This window comes from Mustelus asterias, chromosome 26, assembly GCF_964213995.1.
Source record: "Mustelus asterias chromosome 26, sMusAst1.hap1.1, whole genome shotgun sequence".
NCBI classification, from domain to species: Eukaryota; Metazoa; Chordata; class Chondrichthyes; order Carcharhiniformes; family Triakidae; genus Mustelus; species Mustelus asterias.
This window is the reverse complement of record NC_135826.1, coordinates 21,901,847-21,922,450: the sequence shown is the minus strand read 5'-3', so window position 1 is coordinate 21,922,450 and position 20,604 is coordinate 21,901,847. Positions and strand designations below refer to the sequence as shown.

General features: G+C 43.5%; 1 protein-coding gene across 1 annotated transcript in view; it reads left to right on the top strand.

The window, feature by feature from the left end:
- The window catches only part of LOC144479506 (interleukin-6 receptor subunit beta-like), a 96,276-nt gene extending 77,480 nt beyond the window's left edge, over nt 1–18,796 (top strand). The window contains exons 10-16 of the mRNA XM_078198238.1: nt 456–641; nt 5,519–5,620; nt 9,150–9,296; nt 10,408–10,548; nt 12,769–12,865; nt 12,995–13,076; nt 16,378–18,796. Coding sequence (XP_078054364.1) covers nt 456–641; nt 5,519–5,620; nt 9,150–9,296; nt 10,408–10,548; nt 12,769–12,865; nt 12,995–13,076; nt 16,378–16,878 — 1,256 coding nt within the window. The 3' untranslated portion in view covers nt 16,879–18,796. The remainder of the gene's footprint in view (nt 1–455; nt 642–5,518; nt 5,621–9,149; nt 9,297–10,407; nt 10,549–12,768; nt 12,866–12,994; nt 13,077–16,377) is intronic.
- Nucleotides 18,797–20,604: the final 1,808 nt, after the last annotated feature.

Sequence of the window (20,604 nt, the reverse complement as noted above, 5' to 3'; positions counted from 1 at the left end):
TGCTAAGTGGGAGGTCTTAAGCGGGGAGAGAAGCAATCAGGAAAGTAAACTCTCCACAGTCAAATTCTTATCAGAGTGGTTTCAGGGATGCAGATACCTGCTGGTTTCCAGTGGCGTACCACAAGGATCAGTGCTGGGTCCCTTATCGTTTATTATATATGTGCTAAATTCTCCCTCAGTGTACCCGAATAGGCGATGGAGTGTGGCGACTCAGGGATTTTCACAGTAACCTCATTGCAGCTTTAACGTATGCCTACTTTTGATACTAATAAATAAACTTTAAACTTAAATAACCTGATTGCATGCTCCCAACATAAACATCTCTCGCCAGTTGAGGATATCAAGAAATTGTGGAAATGTCAATGATTTCCCCTTTAAAATTACTTTTATAAGAAGGTGCAGCACTTTCTTAGGGCAAAATAATCACTACAGCTTTCTTTAAATTACATGGACAGATTTTCCACCATTATCCCATCTGGTTGCTTCTTCAAACGGAAACAACAGCCTTCTGATGCAGTGGGAGGCTCCCACCATGGCAACAACTGGCTATGTGCTCGAATGGTGTGCAGTGTCTGAAAACATTGCCTGTATTATCAACTGGCAAAATGTACCCGCCAACAACACAAAAGCAGTTGTACGAGGTAAGTAAGTGAATATCAAATCCTTGGGAGCATTTGTTTTGTCTCGTAATGATTTTGTTAATGCCTCTTTAACTTAGATACCTGGGTGAAGAATCATGAATCTACACAGTACAGGTCACCACCAAGGTTAATTAGAACAGGAGAAGACAAGAGATCATTGTTTTTTTACTTGTTCATGGGACATGGGCGTCACTGGCTGCCTAGCATTTATTGCCCATCCCTAGTTGCCCAAGAGCAGTTGAGAGTCAACCACATTGCTGTGGCTCTGGAGTCGCATGTAGGCCAGACCAGGTAAGGACGGCCTTCCCTAAAGGACATTCGTTCACGAGGTGGGTTTTCCGACAATCGACAATGGTTTCATGGTCATCAGTAAATTCTTCATTTCAGATCCTTTTATTGAATTCAAATTCTACCAACTGCCATGGCGGGATTTGAACCCAGGTCCCCAGAACATTAGCTGAGTTTCTGGATTAATATCTAGTGATAATACCACTTGGACATCGCCTCCCCTGTTAAAAGGTGGGATTGAGTGAATTAAATAGCTCAACAGTTTTAGAGTTGTACGCCAGGATTTTCTGGTCCCACTGTGTCCCTGCGGTGGATGGGGCAAGCCATTCAAATGTGCATTGACTTCAGCAGGTTTGCTGGATTCCACTGGGGGGAGTTCCAGCTCCAGTGTTAAGAGTACTAATGGAAAGTCTGTATGTGGTTAGATTAAACAGGAATCTGGTTATAATTAGGGAAAAAATGGTGAAATAACAGAATTAAAGGCTCATTATCTGAATGCTTACAGCATTCGTGCAAGAAGGATGAATTTGATAGCACAAATAGATATAAATAAATGAGTATAACATAATAATCAATACAGAGAGGTGTTCGGAAGGTGACCAGAGTTGGGACCTGAATATTCAAGGGATTTGATATTTTGGGAAGGGAGGAGGAAAAGAAAAGGAGGTAGGGGTAGATCTGTTAATAAAGGATGAGATCAGTACAATAGCGAGAAATAATCTTAATTCAGGAGATCAAGATGTAGAAATAGCTTAAGTGAATATAGGCAATATCGGAGGAAAGAACTCGCTGGTGGAGGTTGCCTATAGCCCCCCCCCCGCCCCCCGCCCCCCCCCCGCCCCCAACCAGTGACTACACAGTAGGACAGAGTATTGATCAAGAACTAATCGGGGCTTGCAAGCAAGGTACTGCAACAGTCATGGGTGACTTTAATATTCACATTGATTGGCAAATCAAATTAGTAAAGATGTGAGTATTGCTTATCTGTTTCATGAGCCTTGCTAAATTACCACAAATGTTCCGAGATGCGTAGGTTAGGGGGATTAGCGGGTAAATACATGTGGTTATGGGGATAGGACAGGATGCTTTGTTGCTTTGTCAGAGAGTCGTGCAGACTCGCGATGGGCCAAATGGCTTCCTTCTGCACTATAGGGATTCTATGATTCTACCTAAAGTTGCTTCACCTGCAACTGAATTCTAGCTAATTTAGTCCATAGATGTGCAGGTTAGGTGGATTGGCCGTGCTAAATTGCCCCTTTGTGTCAGGGGGACTAGCTAGGGTAAATGTATGGGGTTACGGGGATAGGGCCTGGGTGGGATTGTGGCCGGTGTAGACTCGATGGGCTGAATGGCCCCTTTCTGCACTGTAGGATTCTATGATTCAACCAAGTTGTTATCTGGATTTACCTTTGCATATCCCAATTCCAGATGCTACGTTCTCAATTAGGATAGTAAAATTCACCGTGGAAATGTTATAAATCTTAACCATAGTGGGTAGCAGCACCTGTCTGTGTGCGGATCCAAGATCCCAGATGAACCCCCAATTTATGTTACATTTCTTCGCCAGAGCTCGGGACATGGAGGGAAAACGTCCAGTAACATCTTGTTTAAAGTAGTTAAGACACCACAAGGTTCCATGGATTTTGAATAACAAAAGAAAATTTACTGAAGATAAAATAATTTACAAGCTATATCCTAAATGTTGTAATGTAACCAATAGTAACATTGAAATCGGTTGTATGTAACCAATGGTAACAAGCTGAGAGTCACCTGACCCAGTAAGCAATGTAACCAATAGCAAAATAATGTGGTGATCAGCTGATCCAGGATAAATAGAAAGCAGATGGGGATTGCGGGGAGCATTTGTGGCTGAGGCATGATCCATGCGTTGGTGTAATGAAGTTTCTTTATTAAACTTTTTTCTTTGATTTACTTTGCAAAGTTATTCCTTTTATTTCTTGCAACTGAAGTATCCTTACTGCCGGATGAACAGTATACTCTAACATTCAGAATTAACATGAGGTAGACATTAATCTAACGGACAAACTGCAGTTGAACAAAATTATCAGGTCCATTCATTCCTTTCAATAGACAAAGACAGCACTGGTGTAATGAATTTATTTTATTGAACAGAACGGACGAGATCGGAGAATCCCGCCCAAATTCCCACTTTAAAATATGAATGGAATTCAATCTCAATACAGAAAATGCTGAAAAATCTCAGCAGGTCTGACAGCATCTGTGGAGAGAGAATAGAGCCAATGTTTCGAATCAGGCCCTGACTCAAAACATTGGCTCTATTCTCTCTCCACAGATGCTGTCAGACCTGCTGAGATTTTCCAGCGTTAACTGTCTGTTTCAGATTCCAGCATCCGCGGTATTTTGCCCTTATATTAAATCTTAGAATCCTACAGTGCAGAAGGAGACCATTTGGCCCATCGAATCTTTACCGACCACAATCCCTCCCAGGCCCTATCCCCATAACCCCTTGCATTTACCCTAGCTAGTCCCCCTGACACTACGGGGCAATTTAGCACAGCCAATCCACCTAACCCACATATCTTTGGAGTGTGGGAGGAAACCGGAGCATCCGGAGGAAACCCACGCAGACACAGGGAGAATGTGCAAACTCCAATTTAATATCCTGTTCCAATTATTTCATTTCTCATATGAACACACACATGCAAACAAACAGAAATCAATTTAAAATTCTCATTAACCTGTGATGCCAATAATGAAAAGTGATGATTAAAGTAAAATAATAGTGTATAAATGTGACAGCTTGAAGCAGGATGTATACATATTTCCTTTACAATATATATGCCATTTTCAATCTTAGAAGCTTATCTTTGATTTAACTTCTAGGTAGATATGGATTAATGGTTAATCATGTAGCATTTAACCCTTTTCTAGGCATAGATCTGAAAGCAACAGAAACTCCAACTTTTTCGACTGCCTTTTTATTTAGTACAGAGTACTGGTGCGATTCCCTTTTTTATCCAGACGTTTGAATTGACATTTTTTTACAGGAAAAACAGTCGATCACTGCAGAGAAGGATTACTACAAGACAGCATTGTTTTTTTGAGTTGATTTATTGTTGTCACATGTATTAGTATACAGTAAAAGTATTGTTTCTTGCGCGCTATACAGACATAGCAGTACAAACAGACTATACAGTACACAGAGAAGGAAAGGAGAGAGTGCAGAATGTAGTGTTACAGTCAAAGCTAGGGTGTAGAGAAAGATCAATTTGATTTGAGGTAGGCCCATTCAAAAGTCTGATGGCAGCAGGGAAGAAGCTGTTCTTGAATCGGTTGGTACGTGATCTCAGACTTTTGTACCTCTTTCCTGACGGAAGAAGGGGAAGAGAGTATGTCCAGGGTACATTGGGTCCTTGATTATGCTGGCTGCTTTTCCGAGGCAGTGGGAAATGTAGACAGTGTCAATGGATGGGAGGCTGGTTTGTGTGATGGACTGGGTTTCGTTTATGACCTTTTTTTTGTTTCTTGCGGTCTTGGACAAAGCAGGAGCCATACCAAGCTGTGATACAACCAGAAAGAATGCTTTCTACGGTGCATCTGTAAAAATTGGTCAGAGTTGTAGCGGACGTGCCAAATTTCTTTAGCCTCCTGAGAAAGTAGAGGCATTGATGGGCTTTCTTAACTACAGCATCGGTGTGGAGGGACCAGGACAGGTTGTTGGTGATCTGGACAACTAGAAACTTGAAGCTCTCGACCATTTCCACTTCATCACCATTGATGTAGACAGGGGCATATCCTCCACGACCCTTCCTGAAGTCGATGGCAATCTCCTTCATTTTGCTGACATTGAGGGAGAGATTATTGTCATCGCACCAGTTCACCAGATTCTCTATCTCTTGTTGAAGCTCGGTAAAGTGCAAGAAAGGTCAAAGCGATAACATTGCCATATTGGATGGAGGATCAAATTACCTTTCAAACCATTGGGTAGGATTTTCCAGCTGTTCCTGCTGGTCGAATCTACCAGTGGCGTGCGTGCGTGCTTGTGTATGTGTGAGTGTGTGTGTCCCACCTGCCACAGATTCCCTGGTGGCAGAGAATGTGAACAACTGGAAACCTTATTGACAGCAGTGGGACCATAATGTCCCACCCCTGGACAATCGGAGAGGGGTGCACATCCCCCACCACAAATAAATGCCACTAGGGCGTGGCAAGTCCCACCCATTAACTGGAATCTTACCACTGTTCACGCCGGCGGGATTTTCCCATCCTGCCGCAGTGAATGAAGATTTAGCTGGCTGCCAAATTCCCTGACTTCGCTGCAGCGGGAGCGTAACGTGAACGGGCGATAGGATCGCGCCCATTCTTTTCAAAACAATGAATGGAAATGACTTCTGCATAAAAATGACTCCCTAAAAATTGTTTATTATGGTCCTGTAAAAACTGATTTAGTAGATTAACCACCCCTCAGCCAACATTGTGAAAAACTTCCAACCCATTCCAAATTGGGAATTTATTTGTGGAGAAAAAGAAACAGTAAAGGATTAAGGAATGATGAGAGGGATTTTTCATATAAAGCTGTGCTGAAATGTGAACTCCTTCTTTTCCAGACTATATTGAGCCATTGCGCCTCTATAATATTTTGCTTTACCCACTATTCGATGGCTTACCAGGCATTCCAAGATCTACTCAGGCTTATTCAAAAGAAGATGGTAAGTACAATGAATAGAATTTTGCCACATTGTTTTTGTACACAGTATTGGACTTATTTGAAAAAATAGGTAATTCACCGTTTATCAATGTTAAGTGTGGAATTATTCTACAAATAATGTTAATGGATTAGAAATAAAGATAAGCAAATCTGCTATTTCCTGATATGCATTTCTTCATACCTGAACATGCAAGGTCAGCTTTTACGCTGCATGTTACACAGGTGGCACAGTGGTTAGCACTGCTGCCTCACAGCGCCAGGGACCCCGGTTCAATTCCCAGCTTGGGTCACTGTCTGTTTGCACGTTCTCCCCGTGTCTGCGTGGGTTTCCTCCGGGTGCTCCAGTTTCCTCCCACAGTCCGAAAGGCGTGCTGGTTAGGGGCATTGGCCATGCTAAATTCTCCCTCAGTGTACCCAAGCAGGCGCCGGAGTGTGGCGACTAAGGGAATTTCACAGTAACTTCATTGCAGTGTTAATCTAAGCTTTACTTGTGGCTAATAAATAAACTGTAGAACTTTATTAATATGTGAATGCATATGGAAGAAAGGTTTTCAACCATCTATTGTATATCTGCCATCCTTACCTGGTCTGGCCTACGTGTGACTCCAGAGTCACAGCAATGTGGTTGATTCTCAACAGTCCTTGGACAACTAGGGATGGTCAATAAGCGCTGGCCAGCCAGCGACACCCATGTCCAATGAATGAATATAAAAAGGAAATATTTGACAGCACAGACTCAATAACTGTTAACAGGCTTCTATACCCCTAGCAAAGGGATGATGAAGGAAAGGAATAATAATCAGTGTATGGGGGATAAGGCTGCCTTCTGTGCTTTGAAAATGAAACTGTTCTTCTGGATCATCAGGCAATCAAATCCATTTATAACACTTTGATATTTCTGTAAGGAAGTTGCAGGAACCAAAGTTGTCCTGGTGCCAAATAATCTAATTTTGAAACCTGATAGAAATTGGAAAACTCAATCTTGTCTGTGTGTATGGCTGAAGGAAAATTTCCAGAATAAAGGTTCTCTTTAGCTTTCAAATAACCTATCATTTGGTAATTTTGAGCTAAATTCAGGCAGCCATTACAATTTTCTAAGAAAAGGATTCACATAAGATAACTCCAAAATAATAGAAAAATGTCTGTGAATGGAAACTACTCTTTTCAGTTTTGAAGAAATGGACTACCTTGTTACAACAAGGCGGTCAGCACTGCTGCCTCACAGCGCTAAGGACCCGGGTTCAGTTCCAGCCTCGGGTTACTGTGTGGAATTTGCACGTTCTCCCCGTATCTACGTGGATTTCCTCCCACAGTCCAAAGATGTGCAGGTTAGGTTGATTGGCCATGCTAAATTGACCCTAGTGTCAGGGGATTAGCAGGGTAAATGTGTGGGGTTATGGGAATAGGGCCTGGGTGGGATTGCTGTCGGTGCAGACTCAATGGGCCGAATGGCCTCTTTCTGCACTGTATGGATTCTAGGATTCTATAACCTGAGTTGGGTCAGGTGCTCCAAAAGTTGTTGATCCGGGCGAGACTCCTCAATTTGTTACCGTCTGTCTGGGATACCCCCTAAGGGTTACAGACCTGGGTGAGGAGGGGTAACTGGCTTCCTACCTTTATTCAACCCACCCACTGCTGGTAGCAATAAAGGTTTAATCTAACAAGGTTCCCTTTGCCTTGAATACTTTTTCCAAGCCCAATAATTATAGTTAAAAAGGAGCCAATTTAACCAGGCTTTCTTGAGTCAAGATAGAGTAAGTTTATTAACTACTAAAAGGTAAGGAGAAATGGTAAAACACATCATATTTATTAGAAATAAGAATTTGAGTCCAGTGATAATAAAAAGTTAAAGGGAGCAGTCCTTAACTTGCGAGGAGTAGATGATGAAGCTTGTGCCCATTACAAATTGATTCAGTATAATTGACTTCTGCAGGCAAATAGTTGACTCAATGATTCAGGTGCTTTGTGGTGTGGTTAACGTATTTCAGTTCTTGCTTGTAGCTGTGATCCTTTTTGCTGGCTGGCTGACCTCCACAGTCAGAGAGAGAGAGTTTTTAGATATTCGTGCAAAAGATGGTTATTCCCTTTTTCCAGGGGCATTGCACACCTTCAGTGTGAAAAACCTCCAGTTGCTTTTCCTCGAGACACGCACGCGCACGCACACCAGATTGGCAGCTCTCCCGGCAAACGTTTACCCCCTTGTATATCCCAACGGGAATACACTAGTCCATCTAGGCAATTACATATAGGATCTTTCAGATGAGGTGGTCATTATGCTTGTTTGTCTTTACCAGAGATGGTAATCAGTCTTTGGATGCTTTTAGAAGTAATGTGCCTGGAAACAGGGAAGTGATCCATTGTCCCTTAGAGAAATACTCTGCAGCCATTCCTGTCAGTGGCTACCTGTACATTCTCAGCTATCTTCAGGGTATGTGTCCATTTCAAAATAAAAAAGAACTTGGGTCTTTTTAAAGTCTAATTTTTCCATGGTATGTATTATATTTTTCTTCACCATCATAGAAACATAGAATCCCTACAGTACAGAAGGAGACCATCATTACAACAACTTTCTATTCAGTGTCTATGTATGAAGGCCAGTTGAGAACAGGATTAGAGTAAACTGAGATACCCCCCATGGTTAGATAGTCTTTTAGATGCACACTTGAAAAATGTCCACTTGGGCAAAGCAACATTCATGAATTGGTCCCCAGCAAGAAGTGAGGAAGAGAAGGTGGCCACAAGTGTATGCCAGAGACTGGGAATTTTGCAACATATAACTCTTCAAAGCCTGTCCACTATCCAGCAGTACTACGGATGGGGTACCTCATTTTTTTCCTTGATGAGTGTAGCTCCATAAAATTCAAAACGCTTGACGCGATGGAGGATGAAGCCATTTGATTGGTAACTCATCTGCCATCTTAAACATTCACTCCCTCCACCAACAGTTGACAGAGGCAGTGTTTACCATCTACAAGATGCACTGCAGCAACTTACCAAGGCTCCTTCGACAACTTCATCAAAACCAATTACTTCAACCATCTAGATTACTAAGAGCAGCAGGCACATGGGAACAGCATGCACATCCCCCTGCAGATCACTCACTAACCTGATTTGGGACTACATCATCATTCCTTCACTGTCGCTGGGTCAAAATCCTGGAGCTCCCTTCCTAATAGCACTGTAGGTATACCTACAATCAACAGTAACAGTCCAAGAGGACAATGCACCTTCTTTATTCATTTGTGGGACATGGGCATCGCTGGCTGGCCAGCATTTATTGCCCATCCCAAGGGTAGTTGAGAGTCAACCACATTTTTGTGGCTCTGGAGTCACATGTAGGCCAGACCAGTAAGGATGACGGATTTCCTTCCCTAAAGGACATTAGTGAACCAGATGGGTTTTTCTGACAATGTGATCCTTGCCAGCATGTGACCCTGCTCAAATCCAATGAATGAATAAAAACTATTGGCAGAAGAAGTTGGGAGAAAATAAGTTTAAAAAGGCTCTCACTGTCACCATTTATATTTCAGCCCCAAGCCGCAGTCCTGCAATCAGATCCAAGCAGATCTGGAAAACCAAAGTTAAGCTAGAGTGGGATGAGCTTTCAATTGATGATCGGAATGGTTTTATCAGGAACTACACAGTGCTGTACAAAAATAAGAATGGCAAGCTAAAGTGTAAGTAAAACCACAAATTTGATTCATTTTAGTTACAATTAGGGCAAATTAACTATTATGGTTAAAGCTAAAAGTTAAAGTTTATTTATTAGTCACAAGTAAGGCTTACATTCACACTGTAATGAAGTTACTGTGAAAATCCCATAGTTGCCACATTCTGGCGCCTGCTCATGTACACCTGAGGGAGAATTTACCATGGCCAATCCACCTAACCTGTGCATCTTTAGACTGTGGGAGGAAACCGGAGCACCCGGAGGAAACCCACGCAGACACGGGGAGAATGTGCAGACTCCGCACAGACAGTAACCCAAGCCGGGAATCGAACCCAGGTCCCTGGGGCTGTGAGGAAGCAGTGCTAACCACTGTGCTGCCCCATAGGCTCAGTTTCACTCAGAATCTGCTATTTCCACATGACGTCACAACAGCATGGTTTGAAACTATGGTGGGCGCTCAATACTTGGTGGGGTATGGTAATATAATGTAATGTATGCAAATCAGGTTCACGCCCCTTGTGTGCGTGACCCTGATGCGAAAGTCGAAAGTCGCGATCTCGCCAACGAAATCTGCAACTCTGGAAGATTTTACCGGAAATTGAGCCTCCACTGCCGGCATTCCCACGGACAGTGAACCCGGGCTCAAGATCCCAACCATTGACTGAGTGGCCACAGTCTCTGAATTCCAATCCTGCAGTTATTCTTCCAATGACCACTAACCATTTGTCACACTTGTTTGGGTTGAAAACTGCTTTGGACTTATGAGATCGCAGGTTTAGAGGAGATATACCAGGCGAGTTTTTTTTTACACAGAGGGTGGTGGGTGCCTGGAACTCGCTGCCGGGGTAGGTAGTGGAAACCGATACGATAGCGACTTTTAAGAGGCGTCCGAACAAATGCATGAATAGGATGGGAGTAGAGGGATATGGTCCCCAGAAGGGTAGGGGGTTTTAGTTCACACAGGCTGCATGTTCGGTGCAGGACTGAAGGGCCGAAGGGCCCATTCCTGTGCTGTAATTTTCTTTGTTCTTTGTTATTTGTTCTAACCGTTTATTTGGTGATTTGTCTGCAGAATTTCTCTGACTCCAACAGATGTATTTACCTTCTCTTCTCCACAGCTGTTGTTGTCAACGGATCTGAACGCAATTACGTCCTTGTTGGTCTGTTGGCAAACACAGAGTATGCTGTGACCATTATGGTTTCCACAGCTGGAGGGAGTACTACTGGCTCTAACTTAGCCATTACAACCAAGACGTTTGGTAAGAATTGTAACTTGAATGCCAAGGCCTTTCATAGTTCTGCAAGGTTTAAAAGAAATTTGTTACCATGGAGTATTGTGTCAAGTTTTTATCTCCTGACTTAAGGAGGGATATACTTGCATTGAAAGCCGATAACAAAGCTGATTCTTGGGATGAAGGCCTTGTTTTTGAAGTTTATTTATTAGTGTCACAAGTAGGCTGACATTAACACTGCAAAGAAGTTACTGTGAAAATCCCCTAGTCGCCACAGTCCGGCACCTGTTCGGGTACACTGAGGGAGAATTTATCATGGCCAATGCACCTAACCAACACGTCTTCCAGACTGTGGGAGGAAACCGGAGCACCCGGAGGAAACCCACACAGATACGGGGAGAATGTGCAAACACCCCACAGTCACCCAAGGCCGGAATTGAACCCGGGTCCATGGTGCTATGAGGCAGCAGTGCTAACCACTGTGCCACCATGCCACCCTAATGAGGCAAGATTGAGAAGATTAGGCTTATTCTCACTGGAGTTTAGAAGAATGAAAGGAGTTCTTATTGAATCTTGTAAGATTCTGAGAGGGCTTGACAGCATAGGCACTGACCAGGGTGTTTCCTCTCGTGGGGAAATAAGAACTAACGGTTATACCTTCAAAATAAAGGAACTCCTATTTAAGAAGGAGATGAGGATGAATTTCCTCCCTCAAAGTCTTTGGAATTCACTTCCCCACCATGCAGTGAAGGCTGGGTCATCGAATATATTCAAGGCTGATTTTAGATTGACACGGGAATTCCAGGGTTATGGTGGACAGGTAGGAAAATGAAGTTAAGGCCACAATCAGATCAGCCATGATCTTACTACTGAATGGGCAGCACGGTGGCACAGTGGTTAGCACTGCTGCCTCACAGTGCCATGGACCCAGGTTCAATTCTGGCCTCGGGTGACTGTGTGGAGTTTGCACATTCTCCCTGTGTCCGCGTGGGTTTCCTCCGGGTGCTCCGGTTTCCTCCCACACTCCAAAGATGCGTGGGTTAGGTTGATTAGCCATGCTAAATTGACCCTAGTATCAGGGGGATTAGCAGGGTAAATGTGTGGGGTTACGGGAATAGGGCCTGGGTGGGATTGTGGTCGGCACAGACTCGATGGGCCAAATGGTCTCCTTCTGCACTGCAGGGATTCTATGACAGAACAGGTTTGATGGGCCGAATAGGCAAATCCTGTTCCAATTTATGTTCATTACAATAAAGGAAACAGCATATTTCTGAGCTTTATTTAAATATTTTGCTAAATAAAAGCGTGTTAATGAAGCTTTACTGGTGCACAATGTTTTGTTGAATTTAATTGCTGCACAATATGGGCGAAATTTTCCAGCCGCGCTCGCCCCGAAACAGGAAAATCCTGCCCAAGGTCAATGGGCCTTTCCACTGTCCACCCCTCCATGGCAATCATAGCTGGTGGAGCGGGAAAATTTGCCCCATGTCTTTTAACTGTTTGTTAGACTAGTACATTTGATGTCCGTTCATGTGGAAGAGCAGATAACAAAGTACAAATGCGATGTGGAAACAACTTACTTGCTTCTTACTGCACGGAAGACTGGTGCAGAACAGTCGATAACACATCCACAGACCACTTTGTAGTTTATCCTGGATGGACTAAAAGGGGGAAAAAAATAGCTCAGAGATTCTTCCAACATCTTCAGGCAGGCTGTGGATATTTTTTTTATTCATTCATGGGATGTGGGTGTTGCTAGCTCGGTCAGCATTTATTTGTACAGGGGTTGTGTACATCGCTGGCTGGGCCATCATTTATTGTCCACCCCTGAGAGCATTTAAGAGTTAATCACATTGCTGTGGTCTGGAGTCACATGTAGGCCAGACCAGGTAAGGACAGCAGATTTCCTCCTTTAAGGACTTTCATGAACCAAATGGATTTTTATGACAATCGACAATGGTCATCATTAGACTTTTTAAATTCCAGATTTTTATTGAATTCAAATTTCACCACCCGCCCTTGTGGGATTTGAACCTTCGTCCCCTAATCATTAACCTGGGCCACTGGATTACTAGTCCAGTGGTAATATCACTACCTTCCCACGGATGATATTCTGCTGTACTCACAAGGCCTCATGAGCATCCCCAAATCTCAGGTACATAATTCCTCCCCTCCAGTTTTGTATCATAAAATGTTGCTTTATCTTTGTCTTTCGGTATTAATAACTGCTGCGTTTCCCATTATCAGATGACGGTGAAGTTGAAAGCTTCTTGATGGTCATCTTTTTGTGTTCTCTGTTGACGGCACTGATTTTTATAGCAGCTTGTACCTACCAGCGACGCAGGTATGAGGCAGCAATGTTTTCAACTTGTAAGAATATTTGGACTACAATAGGGAGAATACCTGTGAGAGAGTTCTGGAGTCATCGAATTAAAGCAGCATTCTTTTATCTGTTTATCTCTTGAACCTACAGAATTAAGAAACATTTCTGGCCCAATGTTCCAAATCCTGCAGATAGTACCCTTGCCCAATGGATGCCAAAGAAATTATGGGAGGTACTTTTTGTCCATTTGATCATTTTTTGTGTATGAAAGTTATGAGTAATTTTAACCACAAAAGGAATAGCAGCCTTGATGGTTCTACATGTAGATAGTGCCACAAAAGAATAATACCCGTTCACAGTAGTGAAAAAAACAACAGTGGTTATAAAACTTCAGATATCCAGACAAACCATGATAGTGTAGCTCAGGCAAATTACCACACACAAGATTAAATCATCTCCTTGATTGTTGTCCTGCTTGGAGGGTGCCACGGTGGCACAGTGGTTAGCACTGCTGCCTCACAGCGCCAAGGGTGTGATTCCCGGCTTGGGTCACTGCCTGTGCGGAGTCTGCATGTGCTCCCCGTGTCTGCATGGGTTTCCTCCGGGTGCTCCGGTTTCCTCCCACAGTCTGAAAAACATGCTGGTTAGGCGCATTGGCCATGCTAAATTCTCCCTCAGTGTACCCAAACAGGTGCCAGAGTGCGGCAACTAGGGGATTTTCACAGTGACTTCATTGCAGTGTTAATGTAAGCTTTGATTTGATTTATTATTGTCACATGTATTAGCATACAGTGAAAAGTATTGTTTCTTGTGCGCTATACAGACAAAGCACACTGTTCATAGAGAAGGAAATGAGAGTGCGCAGAATGTAGTGTCACAGTCATAGAATTAAAGCATTGTTAGAGAGTTTAAAAGAGTTAGAATGAAGTTTGAGAAGCATAGAACAAGAGTAGAAGATAGAATTTGAAAGTATGCTGGGCACAGCTTGCAAGAAGTCGCCTCACTCCGACGCCATCTTGGATATAAGCCTACTTGTGACATTAATAAAAAATAAATAAAATAAAAAGCTTCAGCTGTAACCTTCACAATGTGAAATAACTACTCAGAGGCTGGTGTCCCTTCACCAGATTCTCTTTATTTACAAACTTATCACATAGCAACTGACTCAAGAACAGCTTCTTCCCTGCTGCCATCAAACTTTTGAATGGACCTACCTCTCTCTAAGCTGAATTTCCTCTACACCCTAGCTATGACTGTAACTCTATATTCCGCACTCTCTCCTTTCCTTCTCTATGAACAGTATGCTTTGTCTGTATAACACGCAAGAAACTATACTGTATACTAATGTATACAACACTGTATACTAATACATATGGATATAACAAATCAAATCAAATTCCTAGGAGTGCTTCACATACAAAGTCAGAATCCAAAGCGCCAGTAGACTCCTCATTATATGTACAGATGAGACACTCTGATTGGGCAGGCAATCATTACCTCAATCAGGGAGCTCATACTCCAAGAGGCCAACCTCATGGACCTCGTTGAGGTCATTACACAATGGAGCTGTAGCAAGGAGCCAGCATAGATATGATGGCCCAAATGGTTATCTCCTGTATTTCTGTGGCAGAAATTGAGTCTAGGCAGTGTTGTTATGGAAATGGTACAAGTGGGGATGTATGTTGGCGGTATCTGAAGAAAAGACCAACGACCCAATTTAAAATCATCTACTATCGTGCCCATTATTGTCTCACCAGCCTCTAAGCTGAGGAGATGATATTAGCATTAGGAGAGCTATTATTACAGGATGTGGGTGACACTGGCACAACCATGTTTATTGCCCATCCCCGAATCCACTGAGCAGCTCTATTGTTCTGTCGTCTTAAACTGTTGCAGTCGTGGTACTAATGATGTTTAAGTTTATTTATCAGTGTCACAAGTAGGCTTGCATTAACATTGCAATGAAGTTACTGTGAAAATCCCCGAGTTGCCACACTTCAGCACCTGTTCGGGTAAACTGGGGAGAGTATTTAGCATGGCCAATGCACCTAAACAGCACGTCTTTCGGACTGTGGAAGGAAACCAGAGCACCCGGAGGAAACCCATGCAGACACGGGGAGAATGTGCAGACTCTGCACAGACAGTGACCCAAGCCAGGAATCGAACCTGGGTCCCTGGCACTGTGAAGCAGCAATGCTTGCCACTGTGCCGCCCTGCAGCAAGTATTATCCAGTAGCACGCAATAAAAAAAAACAACTTCACAAAGTAAAGATTTAATAAAGAAACTTCATTACACAACCACTTGGGCTACACTCTGGGCCAAAATGCTCTACCTCAATCCCCCCGCAATCCCATCCCCATCTGCTTCCTTTTTCTACCAGGTCAGCTGGTCAGCTGATCACCACAGCATGTTGCTATTGGTTACATTGTAACAGGTCAGCTGACCACCATATCATGTTGCCATTGATTACATTGTAACAAATGGTGCTCCCCCAATATAGTTAAGCAGGGAATGAACAGCATTCTAGATTGGATAAATGTCGGCAGATACTTTATAGAGTCATAGAGGTTTACAGCATGGAAACAGGCCCTGTTAACATTTAACAGAAGTCCTGAACTGGAAGGCCTGAAATTGTACCTGCCTCTACTACTACCTCTGGCTGCTTGTTCCAGATACTCACCACCCTCTGTGTGAAGAAATTGCCTCTCTGGACACTTTTGTATCTCTCCCCTCTCAACTTAAACCTATGTCCTCTAGTTTTAGACTCCCCTACCTTTGAGAAAAGATATTGACTATCTAGCTGATCTGTGTCCCTCATTATTTTATAGACCTCTATAAGATCACCCCTCAGCCTCCTACGCTCCAGAGAAAAAAGTCCCAGTCTATCCAGCCTCTCCTTATAACTCAAACCATTGAGTCCCGGTAGCATCTTAGTAAATCTTTTCTGCACTCTTTTTCTAGTTTAATAATATCCTTTCTATAATAGGATGACCAGAATTGCACACAGTTTTCCAAGTATGGCCTTACCAATGTCTTGTGCAACTTCAACAAGACGTCCCAATTCCTGTATTCAATGTGCTGACCGATGAAACCAAGCATGCCGAATGCCTTCTTTACCACTCTGTCCACCTGTGACTCCACTTTCAAGGAGCTATGAACATGTACCCACAGATCTCTTTGTTCTGTAACTCTCCCCTACGCCCTATCATTAACTGAGTAAGTCCTGCCCTGGTTCAATCTACCAAAATGCATCACCTGGCATTTGTCTAAATTAAACTCCATCTGCCATTCGTCAGCCCACTGGCCCAATTGATCAAGATCCCGTTACAATCGGAGCTAACTTTCTTCACTGTCCACTATGCCACCAATCTTGGTGTCATCTGCAAACTAACTAACCATGGCTCCAATATTCTCATCCAAATCATTAATATAAATGACAAATAACAGTGGACCCAGCACTGATCCCTGAGGCACACCGCTGCTGCTATAGAACAGCAACTGTTCTAACTATTCCTACTTTCTGTTTTTAAAGGACATAAAAGAGTTTCAAGAGGAGTCGAGTCCAAAGACTCAGTTCCAGGTTGTCCCCTGTGGTGGCCTGACCAAAGCCAACATCAAAGACACCAATTATTACTGGATACAAGAGAGAAAAAATGGACACTCTCCGAAGACTGGAACCAGCAACTTAAATAAAGCCAACAGCAGCACCAAGCAATCCCTACAGGACTTCAGCTCCTGGCAAAATGAGTCCAGTCCTCAGGAAAGTTTCCAGAACCTCTATATCGCCCTGGGCTATAACAAGATGACCATAAATGAGTACAAGAAACAGATTAATCCAACATTTTCTATTGCCCCATCAGACTCGAGTCAGTCTTTTCTGTGCATATCTCATGAAGAACAAAACGGGTTACCCGTGTTTCACCATCTCCCAGACAACTGTCTTGGCAAAACGTTGCACGAGTCAAATAGTACAATTAGTGAACGGGAACTGTTGCACGGTTTTCCATTTTTGATGAACTTAAATATTCAATAGCGTCCAGATATATTAAACCGAATGTATTGTGTTCTATAAGGTTGTAAGGAGCAAAGTATCTTTCTCTTCCTTCATTGTTCACATGTTCGTATAACAACTACAACAATTTGTACCATTAATGTAATCAGACATATCAAGGAGCCCCACAGGAGTGTAATCAGACAAAGATAGGGAGAAATTGTTCTCGCTCGTAAAAGGATCAAGAACGAGAGGGCACAGATTTAAAGTCATTTGCAAAAGAAGCAAATGTGATGTGAGAAAAGACTTTTTCGCACAGCGAGTGTTTCAGGTCCGGAATCCACTGCCTGGAAGTTTGGTGGAGGCAGCTTCAAGCAAGGCACTCGAGAGGGTCTCAGATGATTATTTGAATAGAAACAATATGCAGGGGCACGGGGAAAAGGCAGGGGAATGGCACTTTGTCGTGGTGCTCATTTGGAGAGCCGGTACAGACAGGATGGGAGCGATCGCACCAGCCGTTCATGCCACGCTCCCGCTGCAGCAAGGTCGGAGGATTTGGCCCCCAGCCAAATCTCCATTCACCGCAACGTGATGGGAAAATCCTGCTGGCGTGAACAGTGGTGACATTCCAGCCGATGGGTCAAATGGCCTCCTTCTAAGCTGTAACAATTCCGTGATTTGATTTAATTTATTATTGTCACATGCATTGGAATGTAGTGAAAAGTATTGTTTCTTACGCACTATACCACATAAGGAGATATTAGGATAGATGACCAAAAGTTTGGTCAAAGAAGCAGCTTTTAAACTGTGTCTAAAAAGAGGGCTGAGTGGTCGGGGGTGGAGAGGTTTAGGGTCGGGAAATTGTATTTAGGCCGAGGCAGCTGAAGGCAAATGTGATGTGGAGATACCAGCGTTGGACTGGGGTGGGCACAGTAAGAAGTCTCACAGCACCAGGTTAAAGTCCAACAGGCATATTTGGAATCGCAAGCTTTCGGAGCGGTGCTCGTTCATCAGGTGAGTGAGGTGTACAATGTGTGCCAGTGCTGGAGCAATTAAAAGTAGGGATTTGGAAGAGGGTGCTGTTACTCTGTAGGGCTACATGAGGTTACTGAGATAGGAATAGAGAAGCAATAGCATTACTATCGGCTAATACTGAGCTTTCAAGGTTTGTTTTACTCAAAATGCAAAGTGAAAAGTTAAATTGCCAATTTGCACCAGATAACGAGTCTCGGTGCAACCTACTTGTTCCACTATTCAGAGAAATGCATGTTTTTAAAACAAAATAATCAAAATGGGTGAAGGTGAGACAAAGGTTGGGTTTTATCCAATTTGTTCTTTTTTTTTGTAAAGTAGTGAAATCTGCTTCAAAGTATTTTTAAAATAATGAAGGTTTAAAATAATTTTTCAAAGTTACCGTGACAAATCTTTCTGAAACGCAGCCCATGATAGAATGAAAGAAAAATATTCTAAGGAACATTCTCACCATTGGATAAATGGTGTTAAAGCCTATTCTTGGCTATTTGGAATAAATGGGCTTATGCCTCAATCACAGTATCAGATGGGACTGTCATATTAATATGCTACCTTTGTTGTTAGTTGGGGAGGGTTCTCCAGCCCTGTTAGACAGCCGGTTGGAATCCCCGCTGAATGGGGCTTCATCCAAAAATCGGGATTCCTGTCGAGCATGAGAACTATTGGGATTTACCTGCCGCGACACATCGGCCCCAACTGGGTTCCTGCTCAGAGCGGGCAGCAACCCGATAATTATGCAATCCCGCTAATTGTAATACAATTAACAAGTTTCAGAGCCCATTCACCAGCCCCCCCTCCGTTCACCCTCCTCTCCAACGGAAACTTCACTGGGTGGGCTTTGGTGCTGGTAATCACCAAAATTGGATTGGCATGCTGGACCCGGAGTGTCCAGGGGAACACCATAAACCTCTCAGCAAAGGGAGGCATCCTCCCCACCACTCAAGTAACGGGTCATGCAGTCATGAGGATGACCTGACCTGATCCCCCTTCAGCCCCTTCCCCCCGAGACTTCCACTTGGCCCTGGCCCCCCTGAGACCCCCACTCAGCTCCCAGGCTCCTGAGACCCCCACGCAGGCTCCTTCCCTCCCTCAGAACCCCCATTCAGAACCCCCTGCAGGTCATATGCCATGGCAGTGCTAATGTGCATTGCCCACTGGCACCCTGGCACTGACACCCTGGCCTAGCACCTTGGGTCCTGAGGGGGATCAAGGAGGTATGTCCAGTGGTCATTTGCTCTCTGCTGCTGCCAGGCTGAAAAGGGAAGGTTCCCCAAGAGTCCTGGGTGTTGGGTGGGCTCGGGCTGATGGCAAGGGGTTGACCTCACCATCTCCCTCAGGATGGGGATTTCATGGCTGCACTACCCCTTCTAGCCCTGGTCAACCTGAAGATCACCACTGGCATGGTGATTTCGAGCAGCTTTGTGATTAACATTTTCATTCCTGCCCGTCAGCTGTGAAACTTTGAAGTGGCCTGGTCACTTCAATGTCCATTCCCCCTGAACAGCTGGCAGGCTTTTAAATCCCTGCAGCACTCCATACTGCAGCAGAGATTTCCCTTCCTCTCTGTCAGAAGATGCAGGTGTGAGCAGACCCCTTTGAAGTCATCTGACAGGGAGAAGATGTCATTTTCACAGGTGGGGGGCGGGGGGGGAGGTTCCCCTCCACAGCTGTTCATTCAGTCCCAATGTATTTGCATAGCTTTTATTCAATGTCTCTGAGCCTTCCTAGAAAGCTGAAACCTTTGAAAACCTCTCTATTCCATCGAAAACCTTTGATCTCTTTCAATTTCACAGTATAGTGCTTTGAAAAAGGCTTTCATTCGTATCTTAATGGATTTCTACTCAGCCTCTAGTCATCTGTGTTTATTTATTTTTTCCCTTCATGCTTGAATGCACCTCAATTACCCTCTTTGTTCCTAACCCCAATGTTGACAAAGACTCTAAACCTGATTAACAACTATGGTTTTTCAAAGCAAGTAAATGGTTTGCAAAAGAGGAAGTGAAACTATATTCACAATTTGGGTGAATGAAGTGTATTGAGCCAAGAGCAGGTGAAATGCAAGATGTAGAGTGTATTAATATTTTCCCTATTTTGCAGTTATAAACATTGGTCACTCAGTTAAGGAGCAGTGATTGTTTCAACTTTAATTATAATAATGTAAAATACATATATTAGCAGGCAAAATATTGATCAATATGTGAACTGTAATAATGGTTTCTTCTAAAGAGTAAGGGCTTTTAGTAATTTCCCCTACAATAATATCCAGGAACTCAGCTAATGTTCTGGGAACCTGGGTTTGAATCCCACCACGGTGGATGGTGGAAATTGAATTCGGTCCAAAAACAAATCTGGAATTAAGTATCTACCGAAGACCATGAAACAATTGTCAATTGTTGGAAAAACCCATCTGGTTCACTAATGTCCTTTAGGAGAGAAAATCTGCCATCTTTACCTGGTCTGGCCTACATGTGACTCCAGAGCCACAGCAAAGTGGTTGACTCTCAACTGCCCTCCAAGGGCAACTAGGGATGGGCAATAAATGCTGGTCAGCCAGCGATGCCCATATCCCACCAATGAATAAAACAAAAGACCATGACCATATTATAGCTTTCAACCAGGACGTAATGGGCAAAACTTTACTGGCATGTCTGCCCGAGGTTCATACAATTCTGCCCGAGGCCAATGGAGAGTGCTGTTCTCTGAGCCTCACCCGCTCCCAGAATCGGGGCGGGCGTA